This window comes from Kogia breviceps, chromosome 11, assembly GCF_026419965.1.
Source record: "Kogia breviceps isolate mKogBre1 chromosome 11, mKogBre1 haplotype 1, whole genome shotgun sequence".
Lineage (NCBI taxonomy): Eukaryota > Metazoa > Chordata > Mammalia > Artiodactyla > Physeteridae > Kogia > Kogia breviceps.
The window spans coordinates 752414-770213 of NC_081320.1; the positions used below are offsets into that span (position 1 = coordinate 752414).

The 17800-nt window shown below is 39.3% G+C and overlaps 1 protein-coding gene across 3 annotated transcripts in view; it reads left to right on the top strand.

Annotated features, from left to right (window-relative positions):
* GCC2 (GRIP and coiled-coil domain containing 2) overlaps nucleotides 1–17800 on the top strand; it is a 34578-nt gene that overhangs the window by 6533 nt on the left and 10245 nt on the right. For all 3 annotated transcript variants that reach the window (XM_059078238.2, XM_067006956.1, XM_067006955.1), the window contains exons 6-17: nucleotides 750–3200; nucleotides 3939–4008; nucleotides 6490–6590; nucleotides 6684–6782; nucleotides 10430–10549; nucleotides 11010–11174; nucleotides 11471–11575; nucleotides 12226–12388; nucleotides 15401–15501; nucleotides 15599–15676; nucleotides 16435–16572; nucleotides 17599–17720. In XM_059078238.2, the coding sequence (XP_058934221.1) occupies nucleotides 750–3200; nucleotides 3939–4008; nucleotides 6490–6590; nucleotides 6684–6782; nucleotides 10430–10549; nucleotides 11010–11174; nucleotides 11471–11575; nucleotides 12226–12388; nucleotides 15401–15501; nucleotides 15599–15676; nucleotides 16435–16572; nucleotides 17599–17720 (3713 nt within the window). The remainder of the gene's footprint in view (nucleotides 1–749; nucleotides 3201–3938; nucleotides 4009–6489; nucleotides 6591–6683; nucleotides 6783–10429; nucleotides 10550–11009; nucleotides 11175–11470; nucleotides 11576–12225; nucleotides 12389–15400; nucleotides 15502–15598; nucleotides 15677–16434; nucleotides 16573–17598; nucleotides 17721–17800) is intronic.

A 17800-nucleotide genomic window follows, 5' to 3' on the forward strand; every position in this document is an offset into this window, starting at 1 on the left:
AAATTATAGTTATGCATTTTAGAGCCAAGACCTTAAGCATCTGATCTGATTTTAACTGTAATATTTACAGACAAGGAGACAGATTGATATTTAAAAAGAAAAATAACTGAAATCACCCAACTACATAGAGATAGAGCTAACATTTACTTGTTCCATTGTTTAATCTTCATTTTAGTTGTAATATTCTTTAGTAAAAATGGAAAAAAATACCTATTTTATGAAAAGTTACCTATTTAAATAAGTTGATTGTCACACATACTCTAAATTTTATCTAAAAGAGAGAGAGAGGGAGGGAGGGAGAGAGAGAGAAAGAATAAAGAAAGAAAGAAAAGAAAGGAAGGAAGGAAAGAAAAGAAAAAAAGAAAGAAAAGAAAGGAAAGAAAAGAAAGTTGTCTGTTGAGTTCTAGGATATTCATTTTGGGTCTGTGCTAATTTTCTCCCAAAAGCTGTATTACTTTATTCAGGAGATATTCATTAAAGCCTATGACTTAATACAACTTACATAATTTATTACCATTTAAAGGAAAATTAAATTCAGAGATTTCCTAGCTTTTAGTTATTGCTTTGAGTAACCTATTTAGTACTGCTTAAGGTAGTCAGAGCTTCTAAGCGGAATTCTTGGAATCTCAGTATCATATTTCTTTATGTACATTTCTGCTCATTTCTTCTTTTATGAGCCTATGTCTAATATTTTTCCTGAGGGCAGGGGGTTTGTTTTGTCTTAAATTTTTGTGTGCTTACTTTTATAGGATTCTGTAACTAAGTTGGAAGATGTGCACAGGGAGTTTGAACAATCACAAAGAAACTATGTGAAAGAAATGGAAAATTTGAAAAATGAATTAATGGCAGTACATTCCAAATACAATAACGATAAAGCTGGTTGGCAAAAGGAACTGGAAGAAGCAGCAAAAAAACAATTAGAGCTTTCAAAACAAATCAAATTTCAGAGTGATTCTGAAGATAATGTTAAAAAACTACAGGAAGAGATTCAGAAAATTAAGCCAGCCTTTGAGGAGCAGATTTTATGTCTGCAAAAGCAGTTAGAAGTTGCCACAAATGAAAAGGAGCGAGAAATTACTCATCTCCAAGGAGTCACTGAGGCTAATTCTCAGCAGTACCGAAAAGAAATTAATAGTTTGCAAGAAGAACTTTTACAGTTGAAATCTACACACCAAGAAGAGGTGAAAGAATTGAAGTGCCAAATTGAAGCAGCTGCTAAAGAACACGAAGCAGAAGTAAATCATTTAAACCAGCTAAAGGAGAACTTAGTCAGACAGTGTGAGGCAAGTGAGAAGAACCTTCAGGAGAAATGTGAATTAGATAACGCAAACCAGGAAAATCAGATGTGTTCTTTGCTCTTACAGGAAGATACTCTTATAGAACACGCAGTTAATGAAAAAGTCAAACACTTAGAAGATACCCTAAAAGAACTGAAGTCTCAACATAGCATCTTAAAAGACGAGTTAACTTACATGAATAATCTTAAATTAAAACTTGAAATTGACGCCCAGCATACAAAGGATGAGTATTTTCACGAACGGGAAGATTTAGAGTTTAAAATTAATGAATTATTACTAGCTAAAGAAGAACAGGGGTGTGTAATTGAAAAATTAAAATCTGAGCTAGAAGATTCAAATAAACAATTTTGCTGTACCATAGAACAACAGAACAAAGAAGTACAGATTCTTAAGGAACAACATCAAAAAGAAATATCAGAACTAAATGAGGCATTATTGTCAGGTTCAGAAAAAGAAAAATTAACATTGATGTTTGAAATACAGGGTCTTAAGGAACAGTGTGAAAACCTACAACAAGAAAAGCAAGAAGCAATTTTAAATTATGAGAGTTTACGAGAGATTATGGAAATTTTACAAACAGAGTTGGGGGAATCTGCTGGAAAAATAAGTCAAGAATTTGAATCAATGAAGCAACAGCAAGCATCTGATGTTAATGAACTTCAGCAGAAGCTCAGAACCGCATTTAATGAAAAAGATGCTCTTCTTGAAACCGTGAATCGTCTCCAGAGGGAAAATGAAAAGTTATTAACACAGCAACAAATTGCGCCAGAACTTGAAAATACCATAAAGAACCTTCAAGAAAAGAATGAAGTGTATTTAGTTAGTCTCAGTCAGAGAGATACCATGTTACAAGAATTTGAAGCAAAGATAAGTTCTCTTACTGAGGAAAAATATGATCTCATAAGTAAAATTAAAAGTTCTCATGAAGAGGTGGAGACTGTCTATCACAAACATGAAAGGGGAGAAAGGTTTAGTGTAGGACCCAGGGAGAAAGTGGAGCAGACTACCCAGTACAACAGTGAGCTAGAACAAAAGGTAAATGAATTAACAGCACAACTAGAAGAAACCTTGAAAGAAAAGGATCAAAATGACAAAAAACTGGAAAAGCTTATGGCTCAGTTGAAAACTCTCTCTGAAGACCAGGAAGCAGTGTCATCTGAAGTGAAGTCTCTTCATGAGGAAAATGGTAGACTGAGTTCAGAAAAGAACCAGTTGAGCAGGGATTTGGAAGCTCTCCTGTCTCAAAAAGAAGGAGATTTTATGCTGAAGGAGCAGATTTCTGAATTAGAAAAGAAACTTCAGTTAACAGTTGAAGAAAGAGATCATTTAAATAAACTGTTGGAAAATGAGCAAGTTCAGAAGTTATTTGTCAGAGCTCAGTTGTGTGGTTTCCTTGAACAAATGGAGTCAAAAGTTTCAGAAAAAAGTGAAGAACAAGATGTTGTAAGTGTCCTACAAGCTGTAGGTGAATCCTTAGCTAAAATAAATGAAGAAAAACACAACTTGGTCTTCCAATATGGTAAAAGGGTAGCAGAGTTAGAAAAAGAGATTAAGTTCCTCCAAGAAGAGAATGTGATTCAATGTGAGGAACTTAGGTCTTTACTAAGAGACCATGAGCTAGAGAAAGCTCTCTTAAGGAAAGAGTTAGAAGAAACCCTCTTGGAAAAAGAGGCCCTGCAGTCTGATCTTCTAGAAATGAAGAATGCTAATGAACAAACAAGGCTTGAAAATCAGAATCTCCTAATTCAAGTTGAAGAATTATCTCAAAAATTATGTAGCAAAAATGAAAACCATAATGAAAAAGAAAAATATTTTATAAAGGAACTTGAAAACCTAAGGCCATTACTAGAACAAAAAGAATCAGAATTGCAAGATGTGAGAGCAGAGTTGATATCATTAAAGGTACTATTAATTTGCATTTTATTGATTTTAAAATAAATTCTTAGTTTTAGTCATAGACTCTAGAAAATATATATATTATTGCACTTTGAAGTCAGAAGTAAATTTTTAGAATTTAAGATCACGTATATTTCTGAAAGTACATTAAACATTTTCACATCACATTTTATCACATTGATCACTGTTTGGTTTTAGATCATTTTAGAATTTTGTTTTTATATAAGATTAGATGATTAGGGGGTTAAATGTTAAAATTGTATAATTAGTTACCAGCAAAGCTACAAATAAACATGGAAAAATTTGAATTTCATCCTTGTGTGGTATGCATATTAACTTAAAGAGCACTGTTGAGCAAAAATGTAGGCTAAAGTGGTATTTAATTTTAGCCAAAAATTTAGGGTTTTTTCCTCAAATCATGACAGGATAAACTATAATCATTGTTTAATTTTTTCCTTATTGCATTATATATTTGATATCTGTTGGGTGGGTTCATCTTGGCGTTGGATATTGCTGTTTTTTATAGTAAAAAACATGACCTATACTATATTTATAGTAAAAAACATCATGCTACATGCATGATAAGGTCAGAATTACCTGGTCTATCAAGGGAAGAAAAAGACTGTTCACCAAATTGCTTTTTGTATGAATTCTCTTTGATAATGATCTTTTTCATGCTTAACATGACGGCCAGTACATTGTGGGGAATGCAGTGATTGTCTTTGTTTTTCCTATAAAATCTAGGATTCTTTAGAGAAATCACCTTCTGTAGAAAGTGATCAACCTTCAGTAAAAGAGTTTGAAGAAAAAATAGGTAAGTATGGTTTTTGCATATGTTGTCACAGTTAATTACATAGGTTCTTCTTAGTGTTAGAATAGATTGGGAGGTATTGTCACCAATTAATGAGTTGTTAAAAACATGATGAATAGCTCTCTCTTCCTGATGCCACCATTCTTGCCCTGCTGCCATCTGCTTGCCTTCCCTTTCAAAACTCTCACTTTCTATTGTTTAATCCAAAGGAGTAATGTGATTCCATTTATAAATGGTTCCATGATTGGTTTTGGATTTTTCGTGCATTTAGCAACCTTATTTGAATGCCCAGCTACCTAGGCACTGGGAATGGAAGGGGGTTAAGATACACACCATGCAGACCATGTCTTCAAAGAACTCACTGCAAGAAGGGGCTGTTACTGCTGTACTTTGGGGTGTGGACAAGGTACGCTGGTGACAGTACAGGAAGACATGATTAACTGCTCGTTTTGAGTTAGGAAGAACATCACAGAATAGGCTGTACTTGTGTGTTGAAGAATGAGAAATTTGACACGAGAAGAAAGGTACTGCAGCAGGAGGGAACAGCAGGTGCTTGTACGTTAACATCCACGACGTCTAGGAGCCTCCTAGGAAATTCTGGAGGGGCAGGAGTCTGAGCATGAAGGGCTGGCGTGTTGTGCCGAAGAGCTGGGACTTCCCCATACCCATTTATTCCTCAGAGTAACATTAGGAGGTAGCTCCTTTATTCCCATTTTAAGATGAAGAAAGAAACTTCAAAAAGTGTTGTATGATGTACCCATAATTCCTCAGTTTAATGCCCAGTGGGATTGGTTGGGGAGAGGGGACAGGTGGTTGAAAGAATTTGGAATGACCCTCAGTTTTCTGTAATGGATGACTGGGGCAGGTCGGGTTAGGGGAGAGCATGAGTTCACTTTTAGACAAATGAAACTTAATTACCACTCCAACTGGAGATGTCGAGTAGACTACTAACTGTGCAATTCTGGAGTTATGGGGAGAGGATTAGACCAGATAAAACCCCATGCTTAACGCAGTGGGCATTAAAAGCCATGAGGTTGAGATCCCAAGGAAGTGAGCATGGGAAAAAAAAAGACGAGGACCAGAGACAGTTCTCTGTCAAAAGTCAGAAAGATAGAAACAACCAAGGAGAATGAGAAGGAATAGCGGGTGAGGTAGAGCCCAGAGCATAAGATATCTTTGAAGCTAAGACAGATGAAATACAGGTGGAGGAAGTGCTTGAGGAGGGAAGGAGGGTCACACTGGCACTCAGAGCTAACCCGAGCTAAGCAGCATCCGGCTCATTGGCGACCTCATAACACTTGCCACGACGTACTGAAGCCAGAGCCTGGTTGAAGTAGGTTCAAGGGGGAAATGGGGGAAGAGAAATGTGAGGGCAGGTATAGACCACGCCTAGAAGGAGTTTTGCTATAAAAGAAAGAAGACATGGGACAGTGTCCAGAGGGGAGGTGTGCTCTTTTGCCTTTCTTTGTGTGATGTTTCACCTGTCCTATCATGACCCTCTCCTCCCCTCTTTAGCTGCTTGCACTCTTTGTTCCTGACCTTCATCTCTTGGTGACATTTTTCTTACTGCATGTTTGTAAACTGTTGGGAAAAAATCTGTTAGAGAGGGGAGAATTGCTACACTGATGCCTGAGCAGGTGAGCGTGTGCGGGGTGACGTGCAGCAGTGGAACACTTAGCCGGTGCTGCACGCACAGACAGCGCACCTGTCACAGCCAGAGGAGGGCAGCATAAGTGAACACAGGTGCTGTGAACACCGGATGAAGAAGCAGGGACAGAAATGCAGATCATAGCTGAAGTTAAGCAGAGATACCAAGAAGTAAGATCTGGAACACTGGCGTTTAGGTTGGGGAGATGGCTAGAGGGGTTACGCGAGAGATCCAGATTGGACATGTAAGCAGATTGCAAGTTCAGTTGTAAAAATCAGACCCACCAACCAAGAGGCATGTGCCTATGGATCATAAATGTTTAAGTGCATCTAATGTCTCCTCTGCTTGATCCTGATCTGCACATCACCACCTAAAAGCCTAGTTAGTATAGCGTTTCCAGGAAATTTTCTACTCTTAAAGGGGTCCTGACAGCCTCTCCAGTTTATAGACACTTGTGAAATGGCGAAAAACAGTAGGCTGGGACTTCCCTGGTGGTCCAGTGGTTAAGACTCCACACTTCCACTGATCAGGGAGCTACGATCCCATATGCCACATGGCATGGCCAAAAAAAAAAAAAAAGTAGGCTGTTTTGGAAGATTGAAGAAAATGAAAATTCTTTACATTGTTTGCCTCATTTAGAAAGTAAGTAATTAAGCTTTTACTTTAAAAAATAGATACTAATATTTTGCTTTTACCTTATTAATTTTAATCTCAAATTGCAGATTTTGTGTTCCAGATTAAAGATCCATTTCTAGGGCTAAAGTAAGTAAATAATGGGTGTATTTTCGCTATTTTCCTTTGAGTCTATAGATAATTGTTTCATTGTATGTTTTTAGCATATCTGGAAGAAGAATGCAAAGACAAAGAGGAGAAAATAGAGAAGTTAAAACTAGTTGCTTTGAAGGCAAAGAAAGAACTAGGTTCCAGCAGAAAAGAGGTAAGGTGACTTAAAAAGGCAACGTTTAAGGAACTTACATGTTAGAAAATCCAGTTTGTCTCTACATAAAGAACTATTGTATATTTAAAATAGGCTCAGACGCTACGGGAAGAACTTGAATCTGTTCGCTCAGAAAGGGATCAGGTGTCTACTTCCATGAGAGATCTCATTCAAGGAGCAGAAAGCTATAAGGTAAAAATAGTTATTTTAATAACAAGTTATATTTGTAACTTCTAAGTTAAGGAATGCACTAGAAATGTAAAACTCTTATCCATAATATAATCACCTTGTATTTTTTAGTAAATCTTTTTTTCTATTTTTTTGTGTAATGTATCATCCTAGTATCAGATTTTAAGTGGCTAAGCTTTAAATATGCCTTTAAGCTATTGTTTTTTAAAACTAAATTTCTGTTTTGGGATTTCCTAATAAAATCAGTAACAAAAAAGATGGCTATTGTTACTGTTATTATTTAATAGTCTTCTGGCCAGGTGAATAAATGTGAAAGTTAGACATGTCTAACACCAAAGTGAAAACATTACTTGAAGGCAATATTGCTTATCTACCTAAATAACATGAGAATCTATTATAAAAAATATAAGAATTAAAAGTAAGAGAGTACCATTATTTTTCTTTATGCATTCAGATATTTATACAGCCAGGCTAAGTACTGATTACTGGGGAGATGGTGGTCAGCCAAGTAGACGGAGTTCCTGTCTGTTTGGGACTTAAATTCCAGTGGCAGACAAAAATCCGAGAAAATACTGTGTGGAAAAGTAAAGGCGGGTAGGGAGAGGAGAGTGGCCAGTAGTCAAGTGGGAGTTGATGAGAAGAAGAAAATACCACAGTAGTCCAAAAACATGAAATTTCAGGAAGAACTTTAATGAGACTACGGGAAAAGAGAAAATTGACATCTTGCTCTACCAGACACTAAAATTTATTATAAAACTACATAATGTGATACAGTTCTGATGCAAAAATAAGGCAGATTAATTGACCAGAAGACAGAGACTTCCGGGGACTACGCTGACAGTCCAGCGGTGAAGACTTCGCGTTCCAGTGCAGGGAGTGCGGGTTCGATCCCTGGTCGGGGAGCTAAGATCCCACATGCCTCGCGGCCAAACAACCAAAACAGAAGCAATATTGCAACAGATTCAGTAAAGACTTTAAAAATGGTCCACATCAAAAAAATCTTTAAAAAAAAAAAAAGAAGAAGAAGAAGACAGAGACTTCTGTATAAAAACAAGCACTTACAGGCCCCAGGCACTCTTCTAAGTGCTTTGCGTGTCTTATCACACCTGATATGTGTGTGATAAGTATGTTTTTAACATTGCTGATTCACCAGTAAGGAGTCAGAGGCACAGAGGTCACAGAGCAAGTAACTAGTAGAGCTGGGGTTGGATTCAAGCAGTCTGGTTCCAGATCTGTTCTTTTACCAACTAAACTACGCAACCCCAGTAAGATTTGAAAACAGAGAAGACAGTGCAGAGGAATCAGAAAACTACTTCAGGAAAATTTGGTTAGATTTTTACTTCATGCCACACACCAAAATAAATTCTGCGGTTTTGTCAAAAATGAAAGCGAATTTTTTTTAACCTAGAATAAAATACTTGATCGAATATTTGAGCTCTGGATACGGAATACTTTTCTCAACTTAAAAGCAGTTAAAGAAGTTACAAGGGAAAAGACAAATTGAACTAGATAAAATATAAAATTGACATATGAAAATATGACAAGGGGTTAGTATCCTTAATTTATAAAGATATCTCATAAGTCCATTTTTTAAAAAACACTTCTTTGAAATTCATATATGGGGTTGTCTTTTATGAGCTATTAGGAGCTTGCTTCTTTACATTTTCAGATCCCATATGATTTATTATCTCCTGCAAAGGTAGACCAGGTATACCAATTTATTTGTTTAAAATATGTATGTCGAAGGACTGGGAGAAGAAGAATAGAACGTCCAAGAACTGTGGAACAGCTGCACAAAGTATAGCATATGCATAATGAATGCCATAGGAGAAGAGAAAGAGCAACAGAAATATTTGACACAATAATGACCGAGAATTTACCCAAACTAAGGTCAGACGCCAAGTTACAGATCCAGTAAGCTCAGAGAACACCACACATGGTACATACCAAAACAGTTACACCAAGGCAAGTCATTTTCAAACTACGGAAAATCAAAGATAAAGTCCTGAAAGAAGCCATAGGGGAAAAGAGTACCTTATTTATAGAAGAGCAAATATACGAATTACATCCAGCTTCTCAGAAACCACACAAAAAAGAAGCATGTGGGATGAGTTAAAGTGTTGAGAGAAAAAACCCACCCACCTAGAATTCTGTGCCCTGTAAAATTATCCTTCAGAAGTCAAGGAGCAATAGAGTTTCTCAGATAAAAATTGAGGGACTTTGTTGCTAGTAAACATGCCTTTCAAGAAATGTTGAAAGTTCTTTAGAGAGAAGGAAAATGATACAGGCCAGACCCAGAAGAGGCAACACAGCATTTTTTGTTTTTTGTTTTGGCCGTGCCTCGCATGTGGCATCTTAGTTCCCCGACCAGGGATCAAACCTAGGCCTTCTGCAGCGGAAACATGGAGTCCTAACCACTGGACCGCTAAGGAAGCCCCCAACACAATATGGAAGAAAAACAAAACAAAGTGGGAGGGTTAACCTGCCCGACTTCAAGACTCACTGCAAAGCTACAGCAGCCAAGACAGTGTGGGGTGATATTGTAAAAGAATAAATAAACAGAACAGGGGGACAGAATAAAGCCTAGAAGCAGACCACAAATAGAGTCAAGTCATCTTTGACAATGGAGCAAAGATAATCTTCAACAGATGGCGCTGGCACAACTGGACATCCACGTGCAAAAAAAATGAATCTGTCCACACACCTTACACCTTCGCAACAATTAACTCAAAGTGGATCACAGACATATGTGTAAAACACAAAACTATAAGACTCCTAGAAGATAACATAGGAAAAGCATAGGCCATCTATACCCTCGGTGACCTTGGGGAAGACTCCAAAGGCACAATCCGTGAAGGAACTGATAAAGCTGTGCTTCTTTGAAGGCCACTTTCAAGGAAAACTCAGAGCCATTTTGCTAGTTATGTTGTACAGGGATTCATTTTTGTGCGGGAGAGCAGTCAGTAGCCCAGGAACAAGGCGCAGACAGGATTGATAAGAAGCGGGGAGAGGCAACAAACTGCAGGCAATCTGGAAACCGTGCCTCTCATATATTTTGGAGGATAACCCCACAGGCTGGTGTATAGCACCAAGGTCAGTGCCAGGATTCTGTCCTTGAGTAGGGGCCAGCTAGGAATATCAAGGAAAAAAACGCAGTTGGTTTTAGCGTCTTCGGAAATTGATGAACGTTTTGCGGCAAAGGGTGAGACTGTATAAAACGTCTCCCTGTGTTCTTTGATTGGCACCTCTGCCTCACCTCAGGCCAGGCCCGAAACGATTCCCTCAGCAGAATTCTTTAGGTAGAGTTAACGGGACCAGGTTAAACTTCTCCTCCCTCCTTAAATGTTCTATACATTCCAGAAGTTTATTTTTGATATCTAGGATACATAACTGGGAGGTGCTATATTGTATACATTTTAAATCCTCTTCCCTTTAATCGATTTCCCCACCTGTTCTAAAAGTTGCCTGGATTATGCTAGTATTATATAACGCCATTGGGTATTCTATCAAATGTTGAACCTAGGTAAATATTTCAGGCTTCCAGAATGAACTCATAAATCTTGCATTAAGATGGCTCAGTAAGAATACAGTATGGCTGGTTGAATGTATGATGATACCCTAAAGTTAAATCCTTTTGTCTTTTGTTGAAGAATCTTGTATTGGAATATGATAAGCAGTCAGAGCAGTTGGATCTGGAGAAAGAACGGGCTAAAAATTTTGAGCACCAAGTAGAAGACCTTACAAGACAATTAAGGAATCTGGCTTTTCAGGTAACCTTAAATTGAGCAAATGCATACATGGAAATTGTAATAAGTATATTTTAATTCTAATATTTGTTGCACAAAAAATTAAAATTAATACATAGTCAGAAACTTTATTTTCTTTTTCCCACTGTTGGGAGAAGAATATGACAGAAAACTAGCCACCGTCCCATCTTACTTATTGCTGTAATCTCAGTTCTTCTGGGTTTTTTGTTTTTGTTTTCATTTTTTCATTTTCGCCTTTTCTGCTGTTAGTACTCCTGGTCTCTTGTAATGTTTGCCAAATTAATATCAACAGTGATAGTGTTTCAAACTTACTCTTGATTTTACATTTTCATTCTGTGGAATCGATTTTGAAATCTTCACTTTTTTATGCTATGCCAATATTCTCATTAATGTTGCGTTTTATTCTTCCTCTCCTGTGTGTATTTTCTGCCTGTTTACAGTAATGAATCATTTGTCATTCTAGTGTGAAAAAGTAAACTCAGATAATGAAGACCTCCTGGCCCGTATTGAGACACTGCAGTCTAATACCCGGTTATTAGAAGTGCAGATTTTGGAAGTCCACAAAGCCAAGGCCATGGCAGACAAAGAGTTGGAAGCTGAAAAACTTCAGAAAGAGCAGAAAATAAAGGTAAAAACAGTTCTGTGGGATTAATTCATTTATACAGTGATACTTTTATCCAAGTATTTAAGTGAATGAAAGACTTGCTAATGAGTAGCATTTGTTAATATAGCAAAGTTTATTAAATCCTTAATGCATGCCAACTGTGAATTTGGGAATCCAAGTTATGATTTTGGGCTGTATTTTTTTTTTAAGTATGGAACTTTCTGTACTTTATATGTCAGATTTATTTTATAGCCCCTTACACATACTTTTTTTAATGCTGGTTGGCTTAGGGGTGGTGATATTTTTATTTTTAATTTTAGGAGCATGCCAGTTCTGTAAACGAACTTGAAGAGCTTCAGCTACAACTGCAAAAGGAAAAGAAACAGCTGCAGAAAACCATGCAAGAATTAGAGCTGGTTAGAAAGGTAAAATGAAACACCAGACTCAAAACCGATACCAGTATTCACATTCTTAAACTATTCTGTAAATATAGCAAAGAAATATTTGAAAAACAAGGTTATTTGTGGTGCTGAAATACTGCTTTATAGATTATTTGCCTCCAAATACTGAAAATTTAACTTTACTTCTCTGAGTGCCTGTCTCTCCAGAAGAATCTAGGCTCACAAATTATTAGACTTCAGTTTGCTATTTTATTTTTCATACCTGATTGTTATATGACAAATGAAGATTTAATTAGTGTCAAAAGCTGAAGTTTGTATTATGCTTAGAACTTTGGCTAATTTTTCTCTACTTTTTCAAAGATGAGGGCAAAAATAAAGGTACTATAAGGTAGAGTTGCTTAAATATGAATATTTATAAATAAGAGCCCCACAAGAGCAGACAGACCGATTGTAGTTAATGAAAACTATAATGAAATACAATGACACTGAAAAGTCAAATTATTACAAAAATACTTTATGAAATTACAAACTAGAATGTATCCAACTTGAAGTTTCTGCATTAATGTATAAACTTTCTCTATAGAACCAGTGTGTTCCTGTGGCATCCTTTTAGAAATTCTGGAACAAAATTAACTCATCTAGTGTTATGTGGATCTCTTATTATATTTGTGCAGGATGCCCAACAGACCACACTGATGAACATGGAAATTGCTGATTACGAACGTTTGGTGAAAGAATTAAATCAGAAGTTAGCTAATAAGAGCAGCAAGATAGAAGATTTGGAACAAGAAATAAAAATCCAAAAACAGAAGCAAGAAACCCTGCAGGAAGAAATGAGTGAGTCAAATAGAACCCACTTTAGCTCACGGTCACTGCCCCCAGCAGAAGTCGGGGTCGGTGGGGGGGGGGGGATGCTAGTTGTTGGTTTCACCAGCCCTTGGCGGCCAGGTCATCCACACAGCAGGGACCCTTCCCGAGGACCAGAGAGGGGGCTGTGAAACCACTTCCTGTACCCTTGTGTGCAGTCCAGGTGGGTGCTTAATGCATTCATTCCCGTAAACGTTTCTCAGGTGGTCCTGGGCCACCATTTGCTGACTGTCAGCAGAGTGGGATAATGCAGTAGCGGCGAAATCTTTCTTTTTCAGGTGATCATATTCCATTTTATCGGTTAAATAATTTCTAATGTAAGCATCTAGAGCTCTAAGTATCCCTTTAGGCACTCCTTCAGCTACAGCTAACAAATTGGTATGTTGTATTTTTATTTTAATTCAGCTGGAAATACTTTTTAATTTCCTTTGAATCTCTTCTTTGGCCCATGGGTTTTTTGTTTTGTTTTTGTTTTGTTTTTGGCTGCATTGGGTCTTTGTTACTGCGCGCGGGCTTCCTCTAGTTGCGGCGAGCGGGGGCTACTCTTCGTTGCGATGCGTGGGCTTATCATTGCAGTGGCTCCTCTTGTGGAGCGCGGGCTGTAGGCGCGTGGGCTTCAGTAGTTGTGGCACGCGGGCTCAGTAATTGTGGCTCGCGGGCTCGGTCGCTCCACAACCTGTGGGATCTTCCCAGACCAGAGCTCGAACCCGTGTCCCCTGTATTGGCAGGCAGATTCTTAACCACTGCGCCACCAGGGAAGTCCTGGCCCGTGGATCTTTTAATTCCTAAGCAATTAAAGGAATGTTCAGATATCTTTCTGTGAATGGTTTCTGTAAGTCCTCACTGTGCACGTACCACGTCTTCCAGCTGCGTTCGTGTGCAAACTGGGTAGCAGGGCTCCAGGTCACACACGTTGCAAACATTTGGTTTTGCGAGTTAGTCAACTAACTGAAAAAGAGTCTTGAACCTGGGAAAAACGAAAAAGAGCTGCTTATTCAAGAAGCCACCCACTGTCACTGGTGAATCAGTACAGGAATGAGAGGTCCAGGCAGCGGGTGCCAAAAGCTCAGAGGGAGGAGCTTCTGTAGACAAGCGATTGAAAGTTGGGGCTTGCGTTGGGCCTTGAGGTTTGAAGAGAAGAAGCAGGTTGGGAAAGGGTGGTCCTTTCTGCAGCGTAGTTACGAGCAAAAGCGAAAAGAAATAACATAATTTTGGAAGTCTTAACTAGTTGGAGGAAAAGGCTTGCCCTGTTGGGGAGAAGTGGAATGTGATTAGGAAGCTCTTCATCCAGCTCAGAAAGGCCCTGAATGCCAGAATGTACTTGGGCCCTTTTGAAGGAGAGCGGGACAGGTCAGTGAGCACAGGGCGGAGTCTTGGAAATGCTGCCAGCCTCGGGCAGCACAGGCCCTGGAAGGCTGAGCTGGGGAGCTGGGGACCCCCCCAGGGAGGAGGGTGCAGACACATGAGGACAGGGTCCACGCAAAACCCTCAGCCAGCTCACTCCGCCTGGGGCGCGAGCAACACACGTCTCCTTGATCCCAGGCCCTTCTCAGCCTGACCTTCGTTCCTCCCTCGGTGCAGAGGCCCTTCCTTCTTCCTGAAGCGTGACTCATGCTTTTCCACCACTGTGTCTGCTGCTGTGCCCTCCCCCTCCTACCCCTGTGCTCACCTTCTGGAATCCTTACTAATCGTAACTGTTTGCTGTTCCAGGAAGTCTTCCTTGTCCCAAGCAGATACAACCTGGATGTAACCTTTAGCCAACGTGGGTCTGCATGGCCTTTTGTATTTCTGTTTTAATAGTTATATTTTGCTTTATGTTATCATACTATCCCAGACGGTAACCCCTAATTTCATTCTGTGTTCTCCGAGCTCGTGGTTCCTGGAGCACTTAAAGGCTTTGTATGTAATTTGTGCCTTGTACAATCTTTTCAGGACTGGGTAAATAGTTGCCAGGAAATAACTGATGATAACATATCATAAAGGCAAGTTAAGGTATTTTCTTACAGGACACCTGCTCTTGTTTACTGAATGATACAGTCATTGCATGTGGATTTAACTTCATGGAGCTTGTCATTGCTGGTGGGGCCTTCTAGCATTGGTCACATGGCCACGTTCGTGGCCTAGACTCAGCATCAGGCACACTTGTTCTATAAAGGATCAGGTGGTAAATCTCGGGCCCCAAGGTCTCTGTCGGACGTTGTTTATTTGCTTCACAATGGCTGTGGCCAAGTTGGCCTGCTGGTATGGTTGGTACTGTGATCTGAACAGTGAATCCACTTATTCCCATTTGATGCTGATTTCTTCTTTACCTCTGTTAGCATAAAAGTTTTTTGTTTTAATCATGTTTCAGTCTGTTCCTTAATGAACTATCTTTGTCCTACAAAACAATTAGTATGACAAACACAGATCAGGTCTGTGCCTCTAAAGTGGTTGGAAACACACAGCACCTCTTTTGAGGTATTTCTTACAAGTAAAGACTTTATGTCTTAGATACGCAGTAAGTATATGCCTTTATTTTAGAGATACATGCTAAAATACATACAGACAAATGGATTTCAAGCATGGGGGGCCCAGGGGGCATAGGAGTGAGTGAGAGCGTGGGGTCTGGTGTCGCAGGCGTTTGCTACAAAGGGCCAGACAACACGCATTTTCAGCTTTGCGGGCCCGGTGGTCTCTCGCTGTGCTAAAGCAGCTGTAAACAGTATGTGAACAAACTGGTGGCAGCAACAGTGGCCTGTGGGCCTGATGCCTGACCTGGTGGAGTGAGAGTGGCCGTGTGTCGGTGACCGTTAAAGGCGGTGATGGGTCCAGTGGGGTTTAGTGTGTGGCTGTCACCAGTGTCTTATATGTTTGCAGTGGTCCAGAATAACAATCTAAGACAGGTTCCTTTCAGAGATAGGCTCATTCAGAGAAAAGACGTGTCATATGTTCACTTAAATTCATTCATAAAAGTGTTTCTCCTGAAACGATCTCTCCCACTAGCTTCGCTGCAGGCTTCAGTACAACAGTATGAGGAAAAAAACACCAAAATCAAGCAGTTGCTTGTGAAAACCAAAAAAGAACTGGCAGATTCAAAGCAAGCGGTATGTGAATTTCTCAGTTTCATATTTCAGTCCTTATTCATAAGAGTATTTATGAATAACTTCACTATTTAATTTAAACGAGTTTCTTGTTCTGTAGGAAACTGATCACTTAATACTTCAAGGGTCTTTAAAGGGCGAGCTGGAGGCAAGCCAGCAGCAAGTAGAAGTGTATAAAGTAAGATTCTTTTTACTCTTTAAGACTTTTAAAATTTGCATGTGGAAGTAAGGTACCACTTGGGGATTTTTCTAAATATATATGTATATATTACACACATGTGCGTGCACACACACACACACACACACACACACACACACACACGTTTTCCCCCTGAATATCCATCATCAACATTTTGAGGAAGGAGAAGCAGTGAGCCGAGTGTGGCTTATAACTGGGTTTACCATTGAGCGTAAGCTTGGTTCTTTTCATGTATTTGAAAACCCATAATACATTAAGAATATGGCAGCAGAAAATAAACATGGCCCCAAACCTACATCTGAACTTTCTAAATGATAGTACAGTTACAGGAATCTGTTTATTAAAAGGTTTATATATTCATGTTACATTACATCTATTACGGTTATTTATTGTTTATATTTTTTATATCCATTATTTTTATATATAATATCTTTAGGTATTTAATTAAACGTTGAACTGTAACGTGTGGTCTGGAATTTTTTTCATGACTGATTATTTGATTGATTTTGATTCAAGGAAAACCAAGTTAATTTATTGTGAAAATGTTCTACTCATATTGGCTCCAGTCTTTCAATAATCATAAGTTAAAAATACAACTATTAAAAAAAAATCCTACTATTTAATTACATCCCTTAAACATAGTCCTCTCTCAAAACCCAAGTTGGTGTTTAACGAAAGTCGGTTTAACCAGCAAAGATCTGATTTACCAGAGCCTGACCGAAAGCCTCTGCCCCCAGATTCAGCTGGCGGAAATGACGTCGGAGAAGCACAAAGCTCACCAGCACCTGAAGGCATCCGCGGACCAGCAGCAGCGCATGCTGGGTGCCTACCAGCAGAGGGTGGCGGCCCTGCAGGAGGAGTGCCGCACGGCCAGGGTGCGTCCTGCCTAGGGTGGGCGGCTCCCACCCAGCTTGGCCCCATCAACCCCAACCCCAGCCCAGCCCTGACTCTCACTTGCATAACTTCTCTTGGCTAAAGGGAAAGACATGGGTACATACTCTTTCCATGTTAACCTTGTTTTGCAATTTCTGTGTGGAAGAAAGGTATTTTTTTTCTCTTTTTTTTAAGTGTTTTTTTTTTTAGTTTTTTCATTAGGAAGGTTACAGTTCTCTCTGAGAGCTAAGTGATTATAAAATCATATTCTGTTAGAACAGCCACTTTCTTCAACGTACAGAACAGACCCCTGCAGTGGTGTTTTTTTTTTTGCGGTATGCGGGCCTCTCACTGTTGTGGCCTCTCCCGTTGCGGAGCACAGGCTCCGGACGCGCAGGCCCAGCGGCCATGGCTCACGGGCTTAGTTGCTCCGCGGCATGTGGGATTTTCCCGGACCAGGGCACGAACCCGTGTCTCCTGCATCGGCAGGCGGATTCTCAACCACTGCGCCACCAGGGAAGCCCCCCTGCAGTGGTTTTGTTACAGGTGCAGCTCTGTCTAAGCCACCTTGGCAAAGGGGCCTTGGAAGGTCACAGGTCACTTCAAGAAAGTCCAAGACCTAGAATTTAACTTTTCCCACTCTCTTTTGAAAACTGAAGTTCAAGTAGCTTAATTTCTTTGAATTAATTTTTCTTATATTTATCATAAGTGAAAATTGTTCTAAAGTTCCAAAGGCAAATAGTGCCATTATAAAATTTATGGACAGTAAATTAATCTACATGGGACAAAATCAGGTAGAAATGAACCTCTTGTCAGACAAAATTATGTCGTTCAAAGGCTTTAAAAAAGTGTAAGGCCAACAGAAGTACACTTTTTAGGGAAAGGTAACTGGGGGCTAAAAAGTATCAGCCATTTTGCTTATTTTTAAAGAAGGGTTTTCATCTTAATTCATTAGTCTCTGAGAGAAAATAGGAGGATCACACAACCTAGAAAATGCAGTAAATTTCTCTCTCTCTGAACTGTTACAGGCAGAACAAGCTGCTGTCACCTCTGAATTTGAGAGCTACAAAGTCCGAGTTCACAACGTTCTAAAACAACAGAAAAATAAGTCTGTGTCTCAGACTGAGACCAACGGAGCCAAACAAGAAAGGTAAAGTCTGAGCTACAGGGAACGCCTAATGGGGGTGGGAGATCCTGCTCTGATTGCTTTTGACTGTGGAGGTTTATACG